Source organism: Lactuca saligna, chromosome 9 (genome assembly GCF_052625555.1).
Source record: "Lactuca saligna cultivar CGN05327 chromosome 9, ASM5262555v1, whole genome shotgun sequence".
NCBI classification, from domain to species: Eukaryota; Viridiplantae; Streptophyta; class Magnoliopsida; order Asterales; family Asteraceae; genus Lactuca; species Lactuca saligna.
Window position 1 is genome coordinate 7,822,536 of NC_136425.1, and position 21,919 is coordinate 7,844,454.

Here is a 21,919-nt window from a genome sequence, read left to right on the forward strand (position 1 = left end):
GCCAATTTAAATTTTGAGAAGACGGAGCTTAGCGTTGTTACGTCTTAGATTTTGTCGTATGCTTTTGGAGTCAAACAATGATTTGAATATAATGTAAAAACTTATAAATTATCAATATAATGTTTGAAATGCTTTGATCTATATTATTCAATTGTTATGATATTGTACATGACGTCATCCACCTTTGGACGTTTCTACCGTTTTACTCAGGGTGCAACAATACTCATCAGACCCCTCCTGACATTGGGCCCCGCCCGATATCATATATCATACATGTAGAGTCACGCAGACAACTAGCATTCTAACCATAATAAACCATAGCTAGACAATGGTGCCTTCGACCCATCAACATAGTGAGGAAACTCACCTATAGCTGTTGAATCTCCCAAATAATCTTTGTCTGCTGGTTTGAAAAGTTCCACATACTATCAACCAGACATGTGCACCAATATCAGATAACCATATAACAGTCTAACCCGACATACTAGGGTCATATCATCCTCAGGATGGAATACCCCACAACTAGCAAACAATCATGTGCACATATAATAGGTGATCTCCTACCATCATACAAACAGTTAGATCTAACTATAGGTCACGAAGCATAACCGCTTCCACTCTACCAAAATACTGCTCTAACCAATCATACCAACATAACAACCTTCCTATCTACCAGGATACATAGCAATTAGATCACAGTGTAACTATCTCAAATACAAATCAAAGGGCCGGCCTTGGTGCCTTAGACCCTTGGGTATAATGAGGACAACTCACCTTACACTTGTCGAGCTGGAGAGATAGAATCAAAACTCCCGATCACCGCCACGAACATCACCACCTATTACTCCAATGAAACCATAACCATCAGAACCCAAATTACCAACATACCCTCGAAAGTCAACTGGTCAACTCTTGGTCAAAGTCTCAGTCCTTGTCAAAGTCAACCTTCCTGATTGACCCTACTCGACGAGTCAACCTAGTGACTCGTCGAGTTCACTTAACTCTGAAACCCACCATACACGACTCGCCGAGTTCCCAACCGACTAGCCGAGTCACTACGCAACTTAGTGCCTGAAACCCCAGACTAACTCGCCGAGTTCACTCGGAACTTAATCGAACCAAACCCCGACCCAAATCGTCGGGTCATCTCCCAGACTCGTCGAGTTCATACAGGAATTCCCATATTCGAAAGATACAGAGCTACTCCTTTGCTCCAAATAACAGATTTGGGTCCCTAGAGTGCATTAGCAACATAAAGTTGCTACCTTTACGTGCTTTCATGTTCCATAATTCAAAAACCAAGCTAGAAAGGAACTTAACTCATGGGGGATGGCTTTTGCATAGTAATTCAAAGGGCTTTCTGCATATTGGATCCAAATAGAACTTAGATCTGGAGTTACAACTCCATATCTAACTCATGCACCAAAATCCCATCATGTTATCCCCAAACAAACCCTAAAACTCCATGAAAGATGGATCTAGAAAGGAGAAGGCCAAGATAACGATTCATTACCTCCAACACGACCTCCCACTGAATAATAATCTGAATCTCCACAAATCTCCTTGATCCAAGCTTCTTGATCTTCAAGATCTCTTCATAAAATCACTTATCTAAGCTCCAAATTGCTTCCAAGGACTCTCACTCACGATTTAGGGTTTCTGGATCTCAAAAGGGTAGTAAGGGGCGGAGGGGTGAACAATAGATCCTTTAAATAGGGTGTAAACCTTAAATAACAATTATTATTATATTTACATTAATAATATTATAAAATAATTATAGTTATATTTATATTATTAATACTATGATATTATAATTATTATATTTATTACAATAATAATATAAAATAATAATATTATTATTATTAAAATAAATGGGGAGGGCAAAAGAAAAGGAGGGAAAAACAAAAAGAAAAGGAGGGAAACAATTTCTAAAGTGCACCTATTACATTTCCTATGAAACTCCAACCGCAATTTTAATTTTAAATATGAATTAAGATTTCGTTGGTAATTGGTAGCAAACTTCCAACGTTTTTCCGACAAAATCTTTAGGATATCTTTTTCCATATGAAATTTGTAGGAATTATGTTGGAATCTACTTTCGTCTTAAGTTTGTAGGAAATTCGAAGGTATTTCCTACAAAACACTTTCGTTGGAAATATTTTGTAGCTAAAACCAAATATTCTAGTAGTCGATATGGAATGAATTTGGATTAAGTGACACGAGTTGTGATTCTAGGTTTGGTGCAACATTATCAAAGGTGCATTCAGAATTACTACCACTATTGTGAGACAACAGGTTGAAAAAGCAGTTGAAAATTATACTGATGAGGATTTTGAGAAAGTTGAAGAACAGGAAAGGGCTTTAGCCACTCTGACCATGACTTCATCTCCTGATATAGCTCAAGGTTTCAGAGAATATACTTCAGCCAAAGCATTGTGGGAAGCCTTGATCGAGGTCTATGAGGGAAATGAAGACATGAAAGAAAGTCGTCAGGATATGCTAATACAAAAATTCAACATGTTCAACTACATCCCCGGAGAAACCCTGGAAGTTCAGCTGCAGCGATTACCACACTCACTACTGAGATGGATATATCTGGGATCTTCTTGACTAAGTCCGGGATAAACAAAAAGCTTCTGAATGCACTTCCGAAGTTGTGGGATATGAACGTGGCTGTCATCAAGAAGACAATAGATCTAAATCGTCTCAGTCTTGCTGAAACAATGAAGATTATCAAAGCCTGTGATCTTGATGATAAGCAATGAGAGATTAACCATGTGAATTCCTACTCGATTGCAAATCTTGGGATTTCTTCAAACAATGCTCTTTCATCACTCATCTCCTCTCTGGGTCAAGAATTTGTTGCTCAACAACCTCAAAATCAAACTTTTGTTACTTCATCAGCAATATCTTTTACTGCTGCATCATCCATGCCTCACTCACAAAGTCAGTCTTATATTGCTCCACAAGCTGTTTCCTCCCCCAATGTACCATTTGTGGCTTCTACTTCAAATTCTAAGGAAAGTGATGAAAATCTTGCTCTTGCCTCTGGAATTGTCAACTGTTATAATGCCTTTGTGGCCGGAGAGCTCCTACGTCAACCCTCATTTGCTGACCTGGATCAAATTCATCTAGAAGATGTGGAAGAGATGGATATTACGTGGCAGATAGCTATGACAGTGTTCAGAGCGAAGCAATTTGCAAAGAAGACAGGAAAGAACAATTAGGAAATGAACGTCGACAAGAAGGTAGGTTTTAATAAAGGAAAGCAGTGTTGCTTCAATTGTCACGAGCCAGGTCATTTTGCTCGTGAGTGTCTGAAACTAGATAGAAGGATGAACAATGATAGAACGATGGTTACTGTGGGAAATAATCGTGGAGGTGTTGTTGTCAACAGTGAGACTGCAATGGTTGCTCAGTCTTTTGACTGGGTGGACCAGATTCAAGCCCTAAATATTTCAAGACCTGAAAATGCTCACTTGGCCCAAATCAATGATGATGTTCCTGTGAAGATGTTGAGGCTGATCCAGAAGAAAGGATGATGGAACTGCAGTTTGCACTAATTGTATCTTCTACCTCAGAATCCAAGAAAAATGAGGTAAGTTTATCTTCTTGTTCTCAAGCATGCATTGATTATGTTAAAATTCTTCGCGAGGAAATAGAACCATTACGTAGGGAAGTCGAGGACCTAAAATACGAAGGTTATCAACTCAGGAAAGGGCAGAACCCCTAAAGGCTCAATTAGAAACAAAAATAAAAGACTTTAGGAGACTTCAGGAAGACTATAGCAATACATGTGAAAATTATGACTATGTTAAGAGACAACATGCTGAATTGACTACTGAGCTTGACATATTAAAAGGCAAAATTGAAACTGCAAATTTTGATTTTAGAAAATTTGATGTATCAAGCGAAGTAATTGCCAACATACATGATAGGCCATTGCTTGAAATTTAAACAACCATCAAAAGGGTTTAGGATATGATAAAGTGTTTCCTCCTTTCAATCATAATTATCAGTATCACCATGTAACTGAAGAGGAGATTGCCAACGAACCATTCATGGTTTATGGCAAACCAACTGGTTTTGTTTAAGGAGGAATTATTAATATTGAAAGTACTAATGTTTCTACTTCCCCTTCAGATCAATCCTTAACTTAGTTAAAGCAAGAAGTTGAAGGATATGTTTATGATAATAAAACTATGTCTAGACTTGATAATAAAACTGCGTCTGAACCTGCCGTTTCTGTTTCGAATGAAAACTTTAGTGTTTCTAATGTTAAAATTGATGATACATCCTGTGACGCTTCTACATCGGATCATGTTGAGTTGATTTTTTTTGACATATTTGATAACTTGTTTGATAATTCTGATGCTCCTGATGTTTCTGTTACAAGGACACCCACTCCACAAGTCACACAATCTGATGCACCCTCACTTATCGCACAATCTGTTTCTTGCATATGTTATTGTGGGAAAAGCAAGGGTGTCATTAAAGAAAATAAATCAAAAAAGGGTAGTACCAATTTCAATAACAATAAACAGATTTGTTTCAATTGTGGTACTGGTGGTCATATTGCTGGGAATTGTCCCAATCGAGCCTTTGTGCATTTTATGTCGCCAAGAGGAGAGAATGATTCTAAAGGAAGTTCTTTAACTAGAAAGTCCTCAAGAACTCGTTCTCGAGATGATGATTGGAAGGATGATCAAAACAAGAAAAGAGCAGTTTCTCAAAAGAACAAACGGGTTTTTAATAACAAAGTCACAAACAATTTGTCAAAATCGAATAAGGCTCTGCCGAGATCGTTTTCGTCAAAGAGCGGATCTGGGTCTTCAACCACTTCTGGTAGAAAATCCAAATGCTTAATGCATACTGAAAAGAAAAATGTTTCAAAACCACGTGTGATTGTTAAGAAACCTAAATAGCAGTGGATGCCCAAACTAACTTCTAATAAATCATCGTCATCCTCTGAAAGTGTCTTAAATAATGATTCAAAATTAACGGTTTTAAAAGACAAATCTGAATTTGCAAAGGGTCAACCCAGGAAAGTGATGACCTGGGTTCCCAAATCTAAATGATCCCGCTCATTTTGCAGGGACAATTGCGGAGGAATGTCGTCAGGCCTTGGTATGTCGACAGCGGCTGCTCCCGACATATGACTCGATACATCTCCCAATTGAGCAACATTCAGTCTTTTAATGGGGGATATGTTTCCTTTGCGGGTATAGAAGGTGGAAAGATCATTTAGAGAGGAATTGTGACAAACGGAGTGTTGAGTTTCGAGAACGTCAACTTTGCTCCCGAGTTAAAGCATATCTTGTTGAGTGTTTCTCATATTTGCGACAAAGGTTATTCAACACATTTTACTGATAAAGAGTGCATGATCCTTAATCTAGATATTATCATCCCAGAAGAGTGGATCCTTGTCAAATCAAAGCAAGATGGAAATGCTTATATAATTGACATGAACAGTAACATTCCTGAACAAGTCACCTGCCTCTTTTCAAAGGTCTCAGAACAAAATGATATGCTATGGCACCAACGACTCGGTCATGCAAACACTAAGAATTTAAATCGTTTTGCTAAAAATGAGATAGTACGTGGCTTACCTGTCAGATACTTTATAACTTTTGAGAAGTGTGTGTCATGCGCCCAGGGAAAGCATCATAGAAAACCACACCTGCCAAAACAGGCCAATTCAATCAGCCAGTTGCTCCAATTATTGTACATGGACTTATTTGGTCCGGTCAATGTCCTAAGCATCAACAGAAACTCATATTGTCTGGTTGTGATCGATGATTTCTTTTGTTTTACGTGGGCTTTCTTCTTATCTAACAAAGCTGGGATTGCTGATTTGATTAAGAAGTTCATTGTGATGATTAAGAACCAAACTAATAACCGGGTGAAGGCACTTCGAACTGATAATGGAATAGAATTCAAGAATGCAGTTCTTGATCACTTTTGTGTAGAAAAGGGAATTGTGCGTCAATACAGCTCTGTTCGCACACCTCAACAAAATGATGTCGTAGAGCGGAGAAATCGAACATTAAAAGACGCTGCAAGGATGATGCTTTGTGACTCCAAGTTACCTGTTTTCCTTTGGGCTGAGGCAATTAACACTGCTTGTTACGTTCATAATCGTGTTTTGATCAACAAAGCCCAGATGAAGACTCCGTACGAAATTCTTTATGGTCATAAGCCTTCAGTCAGTCACTTCTGTGTATTTGGCTGTCCTTGCACCTTTCTTCACCTGGATTCCAACCCGAAATTTATTGCCAAAGTTGATGACTGTTACTTTGTGGGGTATGTTTCACTCACGGCGTATAGGGTTTACAATAAGAAGAAAAGCAGATTGTTGAATCTTTCGATGTACGCTGGTTGGAGGAGAATGATACGGATGCTAGAATGGGTCCTGATTGGCTATTTGATTACACATCTTTGTTCAAATCATTCAATATGTATTCAGATGGTTCATCCGGTTCTTCCTCTGATTTGAAGATTGTTCCTGAAGATGAAGACGAAAAAGTTGTTTACAAACCTCCAACGATATCCTCTTCAATTCCTACAGGGGAGTCATCCGTTCACGCTCAACGTGATTCTCCAGATGCTGATGCTACACCTCTTACTCATGTTGAAAGAGAGTTTATGTCTAGAGATGCTTCTGTTGTTACTCTAACTTTCATGGAACTACTCTTTCCTGAACAAATTGCTGATAAGTTTGTAGTAGATCCATCTAATGAGATAGGTTCACATGATGTGGAACATTCAGCAAATGATGGAGTTATCAACATTCACAATCTTCCCGTCTCCCTCAATGACATCAGCCAGGAGATACCCTCACGTATTTAGCGCGATCATCCGATCGAGAATGTCACTGGCTAGCTGGGTGATGGTGTTAAAACAAGAAGTCAGAGTGGAGATGTAAACACATGTTTCTATTCTTTCTTTATCTCTAAAATAGAGCCAAAGAACGTTGAAATGACTTTGAATGAGCCCAATTGGGTAGATACTATGCACGAAGAGTTAAATAAATTTGAAAAACTCAGGGGTTTGGATGCTGGTTGAACTTCCTAAGGGAAAAAAAGTCTCTTGACACGCACTGGGTATACCACAATAAGCAGGATGATTCTGGAGTCATGATATGCAATAAGGAAAGATTGGTGGTTCGCGGGTTTAGACAAATCGAGGGTCTTGACTACATTAAGGTTTATGCTCTGATAGCTCGCTTGGAGGCTATCCGTATCTTCCTTGCATATGTTTCTTACATGAACTTCACAATTTATCAAATGGATGTCAAGACAGCCTTCTTGTATGGCAAGGTAAAGGAAGAAATCTATGTTGATCAACCCCCTGGGTTTGTTAACTCGAAGTTTCCTAATCATGTCTACAAGTTGGATAAGGCGTTGTATAAATTACATCAAGCTCCTTGAGCGTGGTATGCGACTCTCACAAATCACTTGCTCGAACATGGATACTCTCGTGGCACTGTTGATCAAATTTTATTCATCACGCATGTGGATACTGATCAAATTTTAGTTCGGATCTATGTTGACGACATTATCTTCGGGTCTACGAGTCTGCAGTTATGTAAATAGTTTGAAGGAGTGATAAAAAAGAGGTTTGAGATGAGTTCGTTAGGTGAAATGACCATGTTTCTGGGCTTCAGGTCCAACAGAATTCAAACTAAATCTTGCTCCATCAAGCAAAGTATGTGGAGGATATACTTGAGAAGTTTTGGTTTCAAGACGCAAAAATTGCATTGACATCGATGGCCGAAAGACCCCTGCTAAATCTGGATACTGATGGTGAATCCGTAGATCAAACACACTACAGATCGATGATCGGATCGTTGATGTATATAACTGCATGCCGCCCAAACATCATGTTTGCAGTTTGTCAATGCGCACGTTATCTGACTAATCCTAAACTTTCACATATTATTGTTGTCAAAAGAATCTTTCGGTATATAAAAAGGCAGCCCAAAATTGGGTCTTTGGTACCCGAAAATTTTTGAATTTGATTTATATGCATTTGCTGACACTAATCATGGAGGTTGTGAGCTTGATAGGAAATTTACATCAGGAGGGTGTCAATTCCTTGGTGACCGGATGGTATCATGGCAGTGCAAGAAACATCACGCTATCTCAAACTCAACAGCAGAAGCAGAATATGTTGTTACCTCTGCTTGTTGTTCTCAAGTTATATGGATCTAACATCAGTTGTTGGATTACGGTTTGAACTATCTAGAAACCCCTATCTTTTGTGATAACAAGGTTGCAATTCAAATTACTAAAAATTATGTCCAACATTCCAAAACCAAGAACATTGATATCAAAATTCATTTTATCAGAGACTTCTATGAGCGTTCGCTCATTCAGCTAGAACAGGTCCCCACTGCTAATAATGTGGCGGATCTGTTCACAAAGCCATTTAACAAAGCTCGATTCGATGTGCTTGTGAGCTTTTTGAAAATGATTCGTTTTGAGGATTAATTTTTTTTTATGTTAGTTTGAATTTGCGCATTTTAATTTCATTCTCACCCATGCACAAATTTAGGGGGAGAAATAAACAAAAACCAAACAAAAATTAGAAAATCAAAATCCAAAAACATTAGAAAATCGGAATATATATATATATATATGTTGTTTTTAGTTTTGTTTATCGGGAAGTGATATCATTATGTGATAACGGGCAATCTGAATCTGCGTAACGTACCAAAGTCAAATTGTTTGTGCTCTGTGTTTGATGCGCTGGTAGACATGAAGGGTTTTTTAAATGAACGTGACTAGGATCAGATGAACTTAAGAATTTTAGAGACTTGACAAACTTTAACCTAGATAGTTCTATTGATTCTGACAACACGACGTTTGGATAGGTTGAGTAGAGAGATATACACGGGAATCTATGGATACACTAAATTAATACGCATCTAGAACTGTGGCTTAAATTTTCCTTGATGTACGGACTTATGTCCTTAATTCTAGTTTTGATATGGCGACTGAGGGTTTTGATAAAGTAGGTCTATAGGAAATTATTTTCTTGTTTTCTATCTGTTAGTCATATGTTTCTTCCTCTGCGTGATAGGAAGATCCGACCTGTAATGCAACATATGCGACTCTATTTCTACACACATTCTTATCCTTGAAACTATTTCAATTTGTTAGCCATATGTTGTCCCCTCCGCGTGATCGGAAGATCCGACTTGGGACACAGTATATGCAACATTCTTCCTCTCAATCCCTCTATCCTAGTTAGCCATACGTTGTCCCCTCTACGTGATTGAAATATATCCAATTTAGGACACAACATATGCATCTATCTCTAAATCTGGCTTCCTCCTTAATAATTGTTTACTCACCTAAAGTAAGGAGTTCTTTGGAAGTTCTTGATAACCAGGGTATATCGGAAATTGGGGAACACATTCTAGTGTAACTAAAATCGAACCATTTAGAGGTTGTTTGTAGATCTCGCTGCTTGATTTAGGTGGACAACAATATTCTTGATCGTTGTCATCTGAATGGTCTTTTAAGAAAAATATCTAAGTTCACAGGATTCAATGTCTTGTCACTAATAATCTGTCCTAAATTTAATCACAAATTTTTTATGTTTATGTGAATCACAATACCAGCGATCGAGAAGACATATACATGATGGTAAACGTACCGATAAGTGGGTTAAGGATGTCTAACAACTTTGATCCCAGTATCACAAAATTATGTTCAATGTTAGCTGAGATAAATCAAGTATGTTTTATTTTTATTTTTTTATTGTTTTATTTTATTTTTATTTTTATCTTACTTTAGAAATTATTTTTATTTTTAGTTCATTTTATTTTAAATTTTTATCCTCAAAATGTTTTATTTTTTAAAAAACAATTCTTTTTTTTTAAGTATTGGACTTTGTTTTACACAGTGTGGATGGTATCCCAACTTTTCAACAGGGTATATAAATGTGTTTACATCCGAAATCTAGTCCACTCATTCATTTTTTGAATTCTCGGCCGTAAACTCCACAGTGCACTCTCTCCTTCAAAAAAAATTGTGATTTTTCGAGAAATTGATTCATGATTCCTATAGGTATGCTAAAACCGACCAGTGATATGTAATTATTACATCAAATCGACGAATATTAAGGGCTTAATCGAAGAAAAACATCTATCGGTGTTTACGACCAGTGTTTACAGCCGTAAACTCCGTTTCCGGTCATGGGTTTACGGCCGTAAACCCTATTTTGACCATAAACTCTTTTTGGTCAATAAATTGTTGTTTTTTTGTTTTTAAGCCAAAATAAATTGTTTGATTGAGAATAACATAAATTTTATATTGTTTAGGTGCTTTGTTTTCTCCCTTAGTCTGTTTTGTGCAATTTAAATGTCAAACCTCATATTCGTTGATAGTCACAATCTAGCAATCCTACTGGCGGAACCTCCTAATGCTCATGGAGAGTTCAGGTCAATGATTCATGGGCTGAGGGAGTGCTGCTTGTCTACTGCTCTTATAGTAAATCCTGTTGTTTATCGAGGTATCATCAGAGATTTCTGGCAAACTGCTAAGCTGAAGAAGGGAAATAATGGAGCTGTCTCTGTTGAAGCTGATGTGAAAGGATGCAATGTTGTCATATAAGAGCAATATATCAGAGAGGTTCTTTTGATTGATGATCGATCTTCGTTTCCTACTGAGATTGGAATCAATGAAGCCCAAGAAATACTTGTTAAGATGGGGTATGAAGGTAATTTTCCTCCCACTGTGAATAAACTACTGCTACCTTACTGGAGATTTTTGGCTCACATCTTTGTGAGTTGCATATCTGGCAGAAGAATTGGTGCTGACGAGATTTCCTTGAGAAACACAGGGGCTATTACTGCACTTGCTGTTGGAATCGAATTTAACTTTTCAAAATTTATCTTGGATGAATTTATGGTGAATATCGAAGCAAAGACACAAGCCACATTCTTGATGTATCCCAGGTTCATTCAGCGGTTTATTGATGTGCAATTCCCAGAGATGGTCAAAGAAGGAGAAACCCTGGATATGACGTTTCTTGGTCCACACACTGTTGGACTGATCAAACAAAATCGCAAGGGAAAAGTCGTTTTTCAAGGAAAGTTTCCCTTGGTTAAATTTGGAAAGTTTGCTGAGTTGAATGAAGCGTCTGAATCTCATGGGTCTTCTGACAAAATATCTTCTGAGCCGGTATCTTCAGAAGATGATGTCATAACTGTTTTAGATCATGAAAAAGAAGCTACTATTCCTGGTGCCTTTGTGGTAGAAGAACATGATATGACATATGTGCCTGTTCAAAGTGAGTACAGTGAGGGAACTAAGGAATCTGCATCTGCAAACACTGAAGATGCTCATGATTCATTCAAGGATCCCAATCTTACTAGCTATGACAAGGATGATATTCCCTTGAATTTTGGAAACAATGAAAATCTTTTGTCCGATGAAAACCTCGATGTGTTCTTTGACTGTATCCATGATGTTGTTCATCCAACAATAGAGATACGGGGGACTGAAGATGCTCTTGAAACCATGCCTCATATCTCCAGTCAGATGACTAACAATTCAATTCCTAAGGAGACAGTTTAAGGGATTCCTCCCCTTAATAATGTTTTTCCTACCACGGAGCCACTTGAGAGTGATCATACAACAACTCTGACCTCCTCGCCTCCTGTTAAAAGAAGAAGGTTTGATCGAAGACCTGGTGTGCTGATCTCTGAACCATCTCAAGGCCTACCAATTCATCCAACACTTGTTCTTACTGCTGACTCATCTGGACCATCTCATGAAAGACCAAGCACCACCTTTGATGTTGGTGGTTCTTTAGCACCCACATATTTTTTCACTCCTAGGCCTTATCATGATGTTGCCTCTGTGAGGCTTGCTCTGCATTTGGCTAAAGAATAAATGTCAGTGCCTTTTCCGTGAGCTAAAGGAATTTCTATTGGAGAAGGCCACTCTGGAGAAGATAATGCTACTATCATTGGGCTTCAAAAGGAGATAAATGTGCTTAATCAGAAAAATATTAAGCTTGAAATTCGGGTAGCTGATCTTATGACTGAAAATACCAAGCTAAAAAAATTCAAGTTACTGATCTTGAAGAAGACAAGACTCTCAAGACAAATCAGATCATTGATCTTCAAACTCATTTTGGTCTCCTTACAGCCAGCTACTTTGATCTGAAGAAGAAGTTGGAAGAGGAACTTGGAGACAAGTTTAAATCAATCGTTGATGAGTCAAGAATGTATTTGCCTTATGAAGCTCCCACTATTGTTCCACCACCTGCACAAACATCTTGAGCTGTGGATCGATTTGAAAAGGAACCAACTCAAGCTCCAAATGTTGTTGCTCTGAAACATGCCAAATTACCCAAATCCATTGAGAAGAGAAAACTTTTGTTTAAAAGGAGCTCAGATCAAAATGCTCCTGGAGATCATGATGGGTTTAAGTCATAAGACATCCTATGTGCTCATACAAACCCTAATGCTTGGATCTAGGTTTCTCTATTGTACATACTTTGAATCCAAGACTATAAACCCTAATTCTAGCATATGGAAATCAATATTAACATATAATTAGGTTTAAGATATTACCTTGATTGTTATGGAGCAATAACAATCCTAAATCTCCTTGATTTGACTTTGGAATGCTTAGAGTCACAAGTATCACTCCTCTAATGGCTTACAAACACCAAGAGCAAATGGAGAAGGTATAAAGAGAGAGGAGAGAGGTTAGAATTCGTCCTTAGGATTCCTTGGGAACAAGTACACGAATTCTAAGGCCTTAGGGTCTTTATATAGGTGTAGAGATAGGGTTTCAGTCATTATCCTTATCTAGTTGCTTATCCACAAAGCAACCATAAAATAAGCCTTGAAAACCCTTATCCTTTATCCTTTGGACGATTTCAAGGATCCTTATCTCCTTGAATTCGTTCAACCCATATTTAGGATAACCATTACCATATTTTGTAACTATCACATAATTACAATTCAGCCCCTCTAGTTTAATTAATTACACTTGATCACAAAATTAATTCCTAATTAATTATTGACCGATATTAATTAAGCAAATATGATTTCTCCTTTAATATATTATTCTTATAACATATTAATAAATCATAATAACCTCTCTCTCTTTATTTATTTCTCCAATCAAGTTGCTTTGGTGAAGGCAACCCAAAAGGACCATGCACCATCGGGTCAAGTACATACCAAAATAGTTATGGACTTAGACACTAATCCAACAGTCTCCCACTTGGATAAGTCTAATAACTATTATGCGTATGACTTCAGATCCTAATCTGCAATCGTAGCTTTCCAAAGCCGCTGTCAACTCTGATCCTATCAGATACGCGTGTCCTTAGATAAGGGATCATATATTCCTCCATTCTAGATATCGTATGAGATATGATTTCAAATCATTCTCTTTGTACTACTTCTCGATTTCCGATTTATGACGACATACTAATTGAACAAATCAAATTAGCCCTAGCCCGGCCGAGCATTTACGTTTGTCATCACTAAACCATCGAGGGGCCCAAAGATATCGTTTTTATCCTTCTTTGGATAAAAGGAACGGATAAACTTTGATACAATGCTTGCTTGCACTCATTCACCGAATTACACACAACAATATGTTTTATAACACCAAGTTACTAGTGCGTTTACATATTATCAATGTGCAACCGATTCGCAAGATACAACTCACACATCTCAGTTTCAAAAATATAAGATGTTATCGTCTCACTAATCACTCGTGATACAATTCATGGAGTAATCCAAGTGAGCGTGGGTTTAATCCAATGCTCAAATCATATTCATAAGCACTCATGAACGTTGCAACAAACATTTGCTTATGTCTAATACTCTTCTAGACAATCCACACACCAATTCACGACAGTCTTCATTCATATCTACTTCCAACATATGAATGACTGTGGCCCGTTCGAATAATTCGATTATTCTTAATAAACTCAATTATTCTGGAAGTCAAAACATGCAAATGTGAAACACAAGAATAGTACTAATCCCATATGGCCTCAAACCTTTGAGTATAAATAAAACATCTTTTATTTATCACCATATTGATTACTCATTATTTTTCGTTTCGGGTAATCAACTTCTTACTTGAATTATTACACTTGTCCCATGCACCTAGCATGCACACAATGTTTACATATGGTTCTTACTTTTGTGAAATAGACAAATTGCACACATTTCCAATCATTCTCATTTCACAACTCCAAATCCATTAAGTGAAAGAATATCAAATTCTTGCTACTTATAGAATATGCTAGATTCTAACATCCTATGCAATGATTCTTTCGTAATGTCACTGCACCAAAGTCACAAAGACTATTGTCAATGATATTACAAAGTCCTCTATCGGAGATTGTTACAAAACAATTCCTTAGATATGATGTCTCTCACTCAAAGTACATTCCTTTGAACATCCTTTTGCATAAAAGTTTCTAATCTAGACATAGATTTTCAATATTTACTTCCTAATATGAACACACTTCCATATTTTCCTCATGACAAATCATTCTTAATAGAATCTTTTCTATTTGTAATGATGTCGATATGGTCCATCCAATATGGAAACATTTCCATATTTTCCAATACTATACTTCCAACTACTCACAAGCGACCAATCCTCGTCGAACTTTGGATTGTCCTTTGACAGTTGTTTAATTATTTTAGTCAAAACCAATTCTAGTCCCTTTTCCCTCTAAATGCGCTAGACATTTGGAAAATTTTAGAATGGTCAAACATTAAAGCATTTGCAATCGATCCTATACCCGAAGCGTATGGGACACGACGCATAATGTTTTATTTGCTATGTTCTCAAAATTCGAATTGTGAAAAGGAATTCTGTAATCATAATCGAAATTTTAAGAACACACGATGTACCTTTGTCTAAGTTTATTAACATTTCTCAACCTAAGCCTTTAGATTTGAAATGAAGCATAATATTCTCTCCCTTAATTATGGCAAAACAACTTTACAACCCTTACGACTTTGCAAGGTATAACTCTTGTTTTTCTATAATTAATATTGCCAACTTGCAATACTTTCCATAATAATCATACAATCATAACTTTTATGCTCCCACTATCATGATGATTACTATAAAACATAACACTTATGCTCCCACTAGCTTCGACATGTATTCACAAACATCTTAACTTTCAGAAAACAATACCTATTGAATTTCTTAAGTCCATGTTTCTAATACTTAATGCTTTGATAATCTTTTATCAAGGCCTCTTAAGCTTATACACCTTTGCTTTAGATAGTTCATATGTGTGTCTAAACTATTAAGACTAATTGCCAAACCTCACAATTCAAATCATGGAAAGGGATACCGTAACCATAATTGAATTTGAGAATGCAACTTTACAATCACTATCTTCTTAAAATCTTTCTTAGTGAAAGCATTTTCTCACAATCATTTTCATGAAGGAGGAAATCTTATGACACTTAGATTTTAATGGTGTATATGTTCCTATCCATGTGAATTTGAAAAAAAATTTATGACAAATTCAAACTCATATGGACCGAACTTTCTTAATCTTGATTTCCTGCCTTATGGTAGTACATCACCTTTAGCATTCAACAAGTTAAAGGTGATGTACTTGATTTTCTTTCTACAATCGTGAAATGAATATTGTTAAATAGTATTTTACCTTTTTGCCCTTGTAGGCGTTGTTGGAGTTGGAAAAGAAGCACTCTGTTTATTTAGAGAAGAAATTAGGTGGGTGTAGTGAAAAAAGACACAGGAAATTTAGGAGATTCAGATGATAAAATATAACAGTTAATAAACAAATGAAAATCACTTGTGTATCATTTGTGTATAAAAGGTAATAAATTACATTGCTATAATAGGGTAAAGATTTTTTTTTCAAAAAATGGTCATTTTGTGGAGGTAATTGGTCAATCCGCAAAACACCCTCTACGGATTAACCAATCACCTCTGCGAAATTGTTCTTCCCCAAATCTAGATTTTTCAGGGCTTTTTCGTTGTCTGTGTGCTGCTAATCAATGGTTTTGTCTAATATATGAAATTTTTAATAGGAGTGAACCGTAAAACTAAAGAAATTCAAAAAATGAATACAAAATACCGAAAACATACTCCGTCGCCATAGTCATCGACAAAAACATTAATTTCATTTGTCATAGCCCTTCCTTTTGGCGATTCATCGGAGAAACGGATGAGTTTTAGATGTGTGCCACCGGAGAAGCCTGACTCGCAGAGGTTTTGACGAGGAACAAATTTGAGAGGTTTTAACGAGGAGAAACGAGGAAAAAATGTCGGAATAGACCTTAGCTTCAAGTTTGACAATTTCATAGAGGTGCTTCTGCGGACCTCGTTGTAACTTCTGCGAATTCGTCATATGGCCCTCATAGAATTACCCATCCGTCATATTTTACCATTCCGCGAAAGAAATAAGTGTTTCGTAGCCGTGGAGCTCACCTCCGCAGAATCAATATCTATACCTGAAATTTTAATTTTTTTTTTCTATATTTTGAAATTTCTCCGCTAAAAATGTCCATATATGTCCATTTCCCAAAAAAAAAAAATGAGTTTTTAGCTTTTTTTTTTAAACAAAAATCTATAATTCAACAATTATTTCTAATATTGCTTAATAAAAAGTTCCTATATATTTTAACAAATATACAAGATTGTCTTTAAAAATATAACTATTGATATTTTATATGTTTTAAAACAATTGTCTTTTTATATAACCTTATGATTAATAATTTATATAACCTTATGATTAATAACCTTATGATTTCAAAAGCTCCAAACTATTTTTATTGAATACTCATGTAAATAAAAGCTACAATTCTTAGTTAATTTTGACAAATGTGCCTTATATATATTAACATGCCACAATATTTTTTCTTCCAAATAAAAAGTTAAAATTCTATTAAAATAAATAAATAAAACCATAACCCTAAATATATAAAATAATAAGATAAAAGATATCCCAATTTTAAATATTTTTCCATTTCTATAAATAATAAAATAATAAAATAATCTGATCGAAAAGCTATAGTTTGGATTCTATACAGTTTCCGGCAATTGAAACTCCGGCGAACACATCCTCGGCAGAATATGAAGAGCCAAGATTTCATGTCCTACAGGCGTTTCCACAACCCACAACCGCGGCGGCGTGGCCATCACATCCACCACTAAAATCCCTACGTCCTTTTCACACGCAACACACACTTTACCACCCCCGGCGGCAATGTACTCGGCCCCTTTCAGCCTCTTATCCTCCATAATATCCGACCAATCATCCCTATCGTGATTGTATCTTTTCAATACACCTCTTGATTCATCCACCACGTATATCGTCTCTTCATCCATCGACGTCGCCGGCCCTTTCCAACCACCTAACATCCCTTCAGCCATCGCCACCCACTCATCGGAATCCACATCGTAAACAAACCCTTGTTTTGCACAATCACCTTTCACGTTTACCATACAAAGTTTTCCTCTCCATCCGACGGCGTCGATAGCTTCTCTACAAAGCTTGGAATCTCTTAAAGATCGCATCTCTTCCCAAACCCCATCGGGATCTATTCGTTTTTTATGAGAAGATTCAATCTTTCGTAGCACCCATTTCTCCACCGACCTAGCAACCGTCTGGGTGTAGTGAGAACCAATTCCACTAGCGACGACCACCGTTCCTCGTGATGCTCCGACTGCGCACCACCTTCGTGGGGTTGAGAGTGGGGGACCGTACGACCAATCGTTGGATAGTGGGTTGAAGACGAGGGGATGTGGGAGGGCAGGGACGAGGTCTCCGGAGGTTCCGGCGAGGAGGACGAGATTGCCGGAGACTGAAACAGATTGAACGGGTAAATTCCTGGATATGAACGATGGATGACGGAGGGAAAGACGGTGGAGGAAGGGTGGTAGTGGTGGAGAATCGATAGTAATCCATTTAGAAGAGATCGGATCAAAGGAAGAGAGTCTAGGCATTTGGTTATCGCGGCTTTCACCCCCGCAGCCGGTGGTGGCTTTGGGTAGAGAGAGAGTATAAAGTGATCGGAAAGGAGGGATGGAGGCGGAATAGATGAGGCGGCGCCATGACCGACAAACGAAATACAAAGCCGACTGAGGGATAAGAGAGATGCATAGTTGGGCTATATGATCTGGCAGCCCTGGTAGCAGAGAGTGATGGTCATCGTCGGAAAGTCTGCGGCGTTTGGAGGCGGGGTAAGTGGTGGCGCGTGAGGGATAGGTGGGATTGGCCATATAATACTGTAGTGGAGGCAAAAGGTATGTTGTGGATGAAAGCTTAAAAAGGAGTTGATCTTTAGATTTTAATATTTCTTGTTTTTTGTAAAATAGAATCAGATGACGTCAAAATTTTATAACCGAAAAATACTCTTTATATATTTAAAAGTACGTTTTAAAAGTTTATAAACAACCAAAAAGAATATGATTACCGAATATAGAAACCGTCTTTATACAACAATGTTTTTTATATGATTATTAATTTATTACATAAACTCATTAACTTAGAAAAATAAAATCTATAAAATATAAATTAAAAGAAAGAAACATTTTAATATGATTTGCCAATATTCAAAGACGATGTGTATATAAAACAATGTGATTTTAGTATTTTACCGAATGTTTTTTTTTTTAAATATAATTTCTATAAAAGATATTTAAAAGAACAGGGTTTGAGCCTTTGAGGGGTCAGGGATATGAAAGGCAAAAGTTGAATCTTGAATACGGACAAAACCAGTTAACCAGGCATGTCCCCAAGAGTTTGGTTTCCTTTATTTTATGTAAATTAATTGTTAAAAAAGTTTCTTTTAATTATTCTCAATTTTTTATTTAAAAAGAGCAAGTGTTTGCCGTCGAGGTCATATATAATGCTTTAAATAGACTCATTTTAAATAACGTAATCGAAACTACCACTTCTAGTTGTGTACTTATGTTATACTTCTCATTGCAAATTAATCATAATAAGTGATCAAAATACAATCAGCTATTTTGAATGAATATGGAAAACAGAATATAGTGCTTTTGTTATACTTTCAGAAAAGAGAATGATAATGGTTCACAAATTTTAGAAAGAAAAGTCAAAGAATGAAAGTAGAGTCAAAGTCAAAATTATTTAAGGTAGTAACGACTTGAAGAAAAGACAAAGATAACAATTAAACTAGAGATTCAAATGATATTTGCATTTTGCAATACATTTTGATTTGGCGTGTGTTGTTGGATAGACTTCCTACCCGGATTAATCTAGCGAAAGTCAAAGGAAACGAAATGTACTGCAAAATTCAACAATTACCCCTTGAGGTTCATTTAGCTATCAAGTATTAACATGTGCAATTAACACCTCCAAAATAAACTAAACAGACGATGCCGTAGCCAATAGGTTACATTTGATGGAATTGATCGGTTATAAACAGAGGTGGGCCCAACATTATGAACTCACAAAACGTGTCATGAAGATTGAAGAAGATCACATGTGTCTTGGGACCCTAAAAAAAAAATCAAAACTTTTTTTGCATCACTTAAATTAGGATTGCGTTAATTGGACCTTTTGGCCATCAATGTCCGTGGGATGATGAATTGAAATAAATAGTAAATGCATAAAGTTTGTTTAATGAATCCAGACATGTATTCACTGTATTCATCTGTTCTCGATCGTATTCTTGACATCAAACCTTTCAATACACTTTATTTGTTCAAACCCGAAACTTGGACAAACTTTTTTGGGCTAATTTTATGTTATCTGTTATGCTATGTTTTGTATGTGATAATTAATGGTTCCCAAGAACCACCAGCATATGGATTAACATGATTAATGAAAACGATGGACACTAAATAGCAGAGTTGGGAACAATTATTCGTACAAATTGCAAGATTGTTCAAATCTACCGATTATTAAATCTAGCACGAATAAAGGCCAATAGGAACATGTTTCAAACTGCTTCTTCCTTCTCCATACTCTCGTCTTTATGGATGAGTGATGTTTCGTTTCCTTTGACTTTCGCATCGGTAGTTGACCCGGTTCCCTCTGTGTTGTTTGACTTTGTTTCAAAGATGGTTTCTGTTTGTTTTGTATCATCAACTTTCAATGGCTCAGATCCCATTGTCTCTTTGATTTCTGCACATCTGGAGATGATCTGTTCAATCTCATCATGCAGATTCAAAGCTTCAAAAAGCAGTATATCATCATCCGTTGTTGTTTCTGCTATTCTTTGAACCACAGGCAAAGATTCCTTGCACTTTTCCAACATGCCAACAGTTAACTCGTCCTGTAAACACCAAGATAATTAAATTACTTTATCACCATTTTAATTTGCAATACATTAATCAAATAATTATGACTTACGTTAATTGGTATGGGGTCGATTCCAGAATTGAGTATGCTGGATAGAAGGTCAAGGCTGTTTCTGCTAACCAAGAGTGATTCTTTCTTTTGTTCAACAGATTGATGGGTGTAGGTATATGGTGAGGTGTCATCTTCTATACCCATTAAGTCAATATCTGGTAAAGGGAATCTATCTGGTGGTGGAATGGGTTGTTGATGAACCAGAGACTCCACTGTTTGATACATAGGGCTTGAATTCCCTCCCTGTCGTGCTGGCGGAATCCCATTGGCTTTCAGGCTCTGTCACATATATGCATATGTACGTTAGATCAATTCTCATTTTGGGCAATGTACTTTCTATTATACACAATAGCAACATACTTTCATTTGCATACATTAGAATACAAATTACAGAATAAATTGGTAATACAGTAACACATAATAAGACCATTGAAGATTCAATCCTTTCTTAATAATACCACTGAAAGTTTACTTCTAAGCTCCATGATAAAGTTGTTAAAGAAACCTTTTTCTTCAAACATAGTTTCAAAGCAATCTACATACATGTTCTTGAAATCTACCTTACAAATAAAGCTCCAGAGTATATAATTTTTTTTTTTTGATTTAATGGTGATTTGGGTGCATTGACCCAGACACTAGGATAGTAAGGATAAAACAAGTTTCAGCAATATGAAGACATAAAAGCAGAAACAAACAAGCAAAGACAAGGAAATAGATGCTTCACCAAGTGAGTTTGACGGAAAACAGGCAGATACATGAGGTCCTCAGACTCGCCCCATGCTCTGATTAACCGCACCGCCTTAGTCCTATTCCGTTCATCCGTCCGAACATCCTGAACCATCGTAACCATATCATCAAGAACCTTCTCCGACGCCACCTCCGAGAAAACCTTATCACAGTTCGATGTACACGTCTCCAACAAATCAAGGCTCAGCCTCTGACTAACCGCGCTCTTACCGGACGTAATCTTCTTCTTAATCGCTTTCACGATCTCCGTTCCGTTGAACTCTTCACTATTAATCATGGCACAAATCCGTAAGTTTAACCCCCAATTAGGCTCCTCCATCGTCTCTAGCGTCGCTTCGTCGACGATCTTTGATTCAGGCGTCGGAGCTTGTAAGATTTCCTTCATCTTCGTGCCGACCATACGACTCATCTGAACTCCGCCTGTCATCAATCGCTCACCGAGCGAAGATGATGCTAGTTTGAATTTATCAAGTTTATCCATCTCAGATGAAACTGAAATCTGAAATCTGAAATCTGAAATCAGAACAAAGATTAAGCCCTAACAATAGTTTGATGATTTCTCAGGGGGGGTGTTAGAGAAGGGGAAAGTGGAAACGGTGTTTGATGTGAGCTTTGGAAGAGGTAAAACGGAGTGAGATACGCGTGGCGGTTTATACGCTGTTCATAATTGCTTCAGATAACCATCAACCATGTAAAAAGATGAGTTTATTAAATTAGATGACGACCTATGTAAAAATCGAATATAAGCAATATATGCTTTTTTGGTAAGCCTTTTAGACCATTTAATGGTTGACTATTATGG

General features: G+C 36.9%; 1 protein-coding gene and 1 pseudogene across 1 annotated transcript; both read right to left on the reverse strand.

Moving 5' to 3' along the window:
• Positions 1–16,990: 16,990 nt before the first annotated feature.
• On the reverse strand, positions 16,991–18,383 carry LOC145017736 (F-box/kelch-repeat protein SKIP25 pseudogene; annotated as a pseudogene).
• Positions 18,384–19,836: 1,453 nt separating this feature from the next.
• Positions 19,837–21,819, reverse strand: LOC145015480 (ENTH/VHS/GAT family protein). Its single transcript, XM_078973957.1, has 3 exons — positions 21,095–21,819; positions 20,371–20,649; positions 19,837–20,293 (listed from the first exon to the last, which is right to left on the reverse strand). Exons 1-3 carry the CDS (start codon positions 21,596–21,598, stop codon positions 19,958–19,960), a joined length of 1,119 nt encoding a protein of 372 aa, XP_078830083.1. The 5' UTR covers positions 21,599–21,819; the 3' UTR covers positions 19,837–19,957.
• Between the last annotated feature and the right edge of the window lie 100 nt (positions 21,820–21,919).

Coding starts and splice junctions, on each gene's coding strand:
- LOC145015480 (XM_078973957.1), bottom strand. CDS start 21,598: ATGGATAAACTTGATAAATTCAAACTAGCATCATCTTCGCTCGGTGAG. Junction 20,650..21,094: donor TTTTCCGTCAAACTCACTTG/GTGAAGCATCTA, acceptor TATATGTGACAG/AGCCTGAAAGCCAATGGGAT. Junction 20,294..20,370: donor TCGACCCCATACCAATTAAC/GTAAGTCATAAT, acceptor TGGTGTTTACAG/GACGAGTTAACTGTTGGCAT.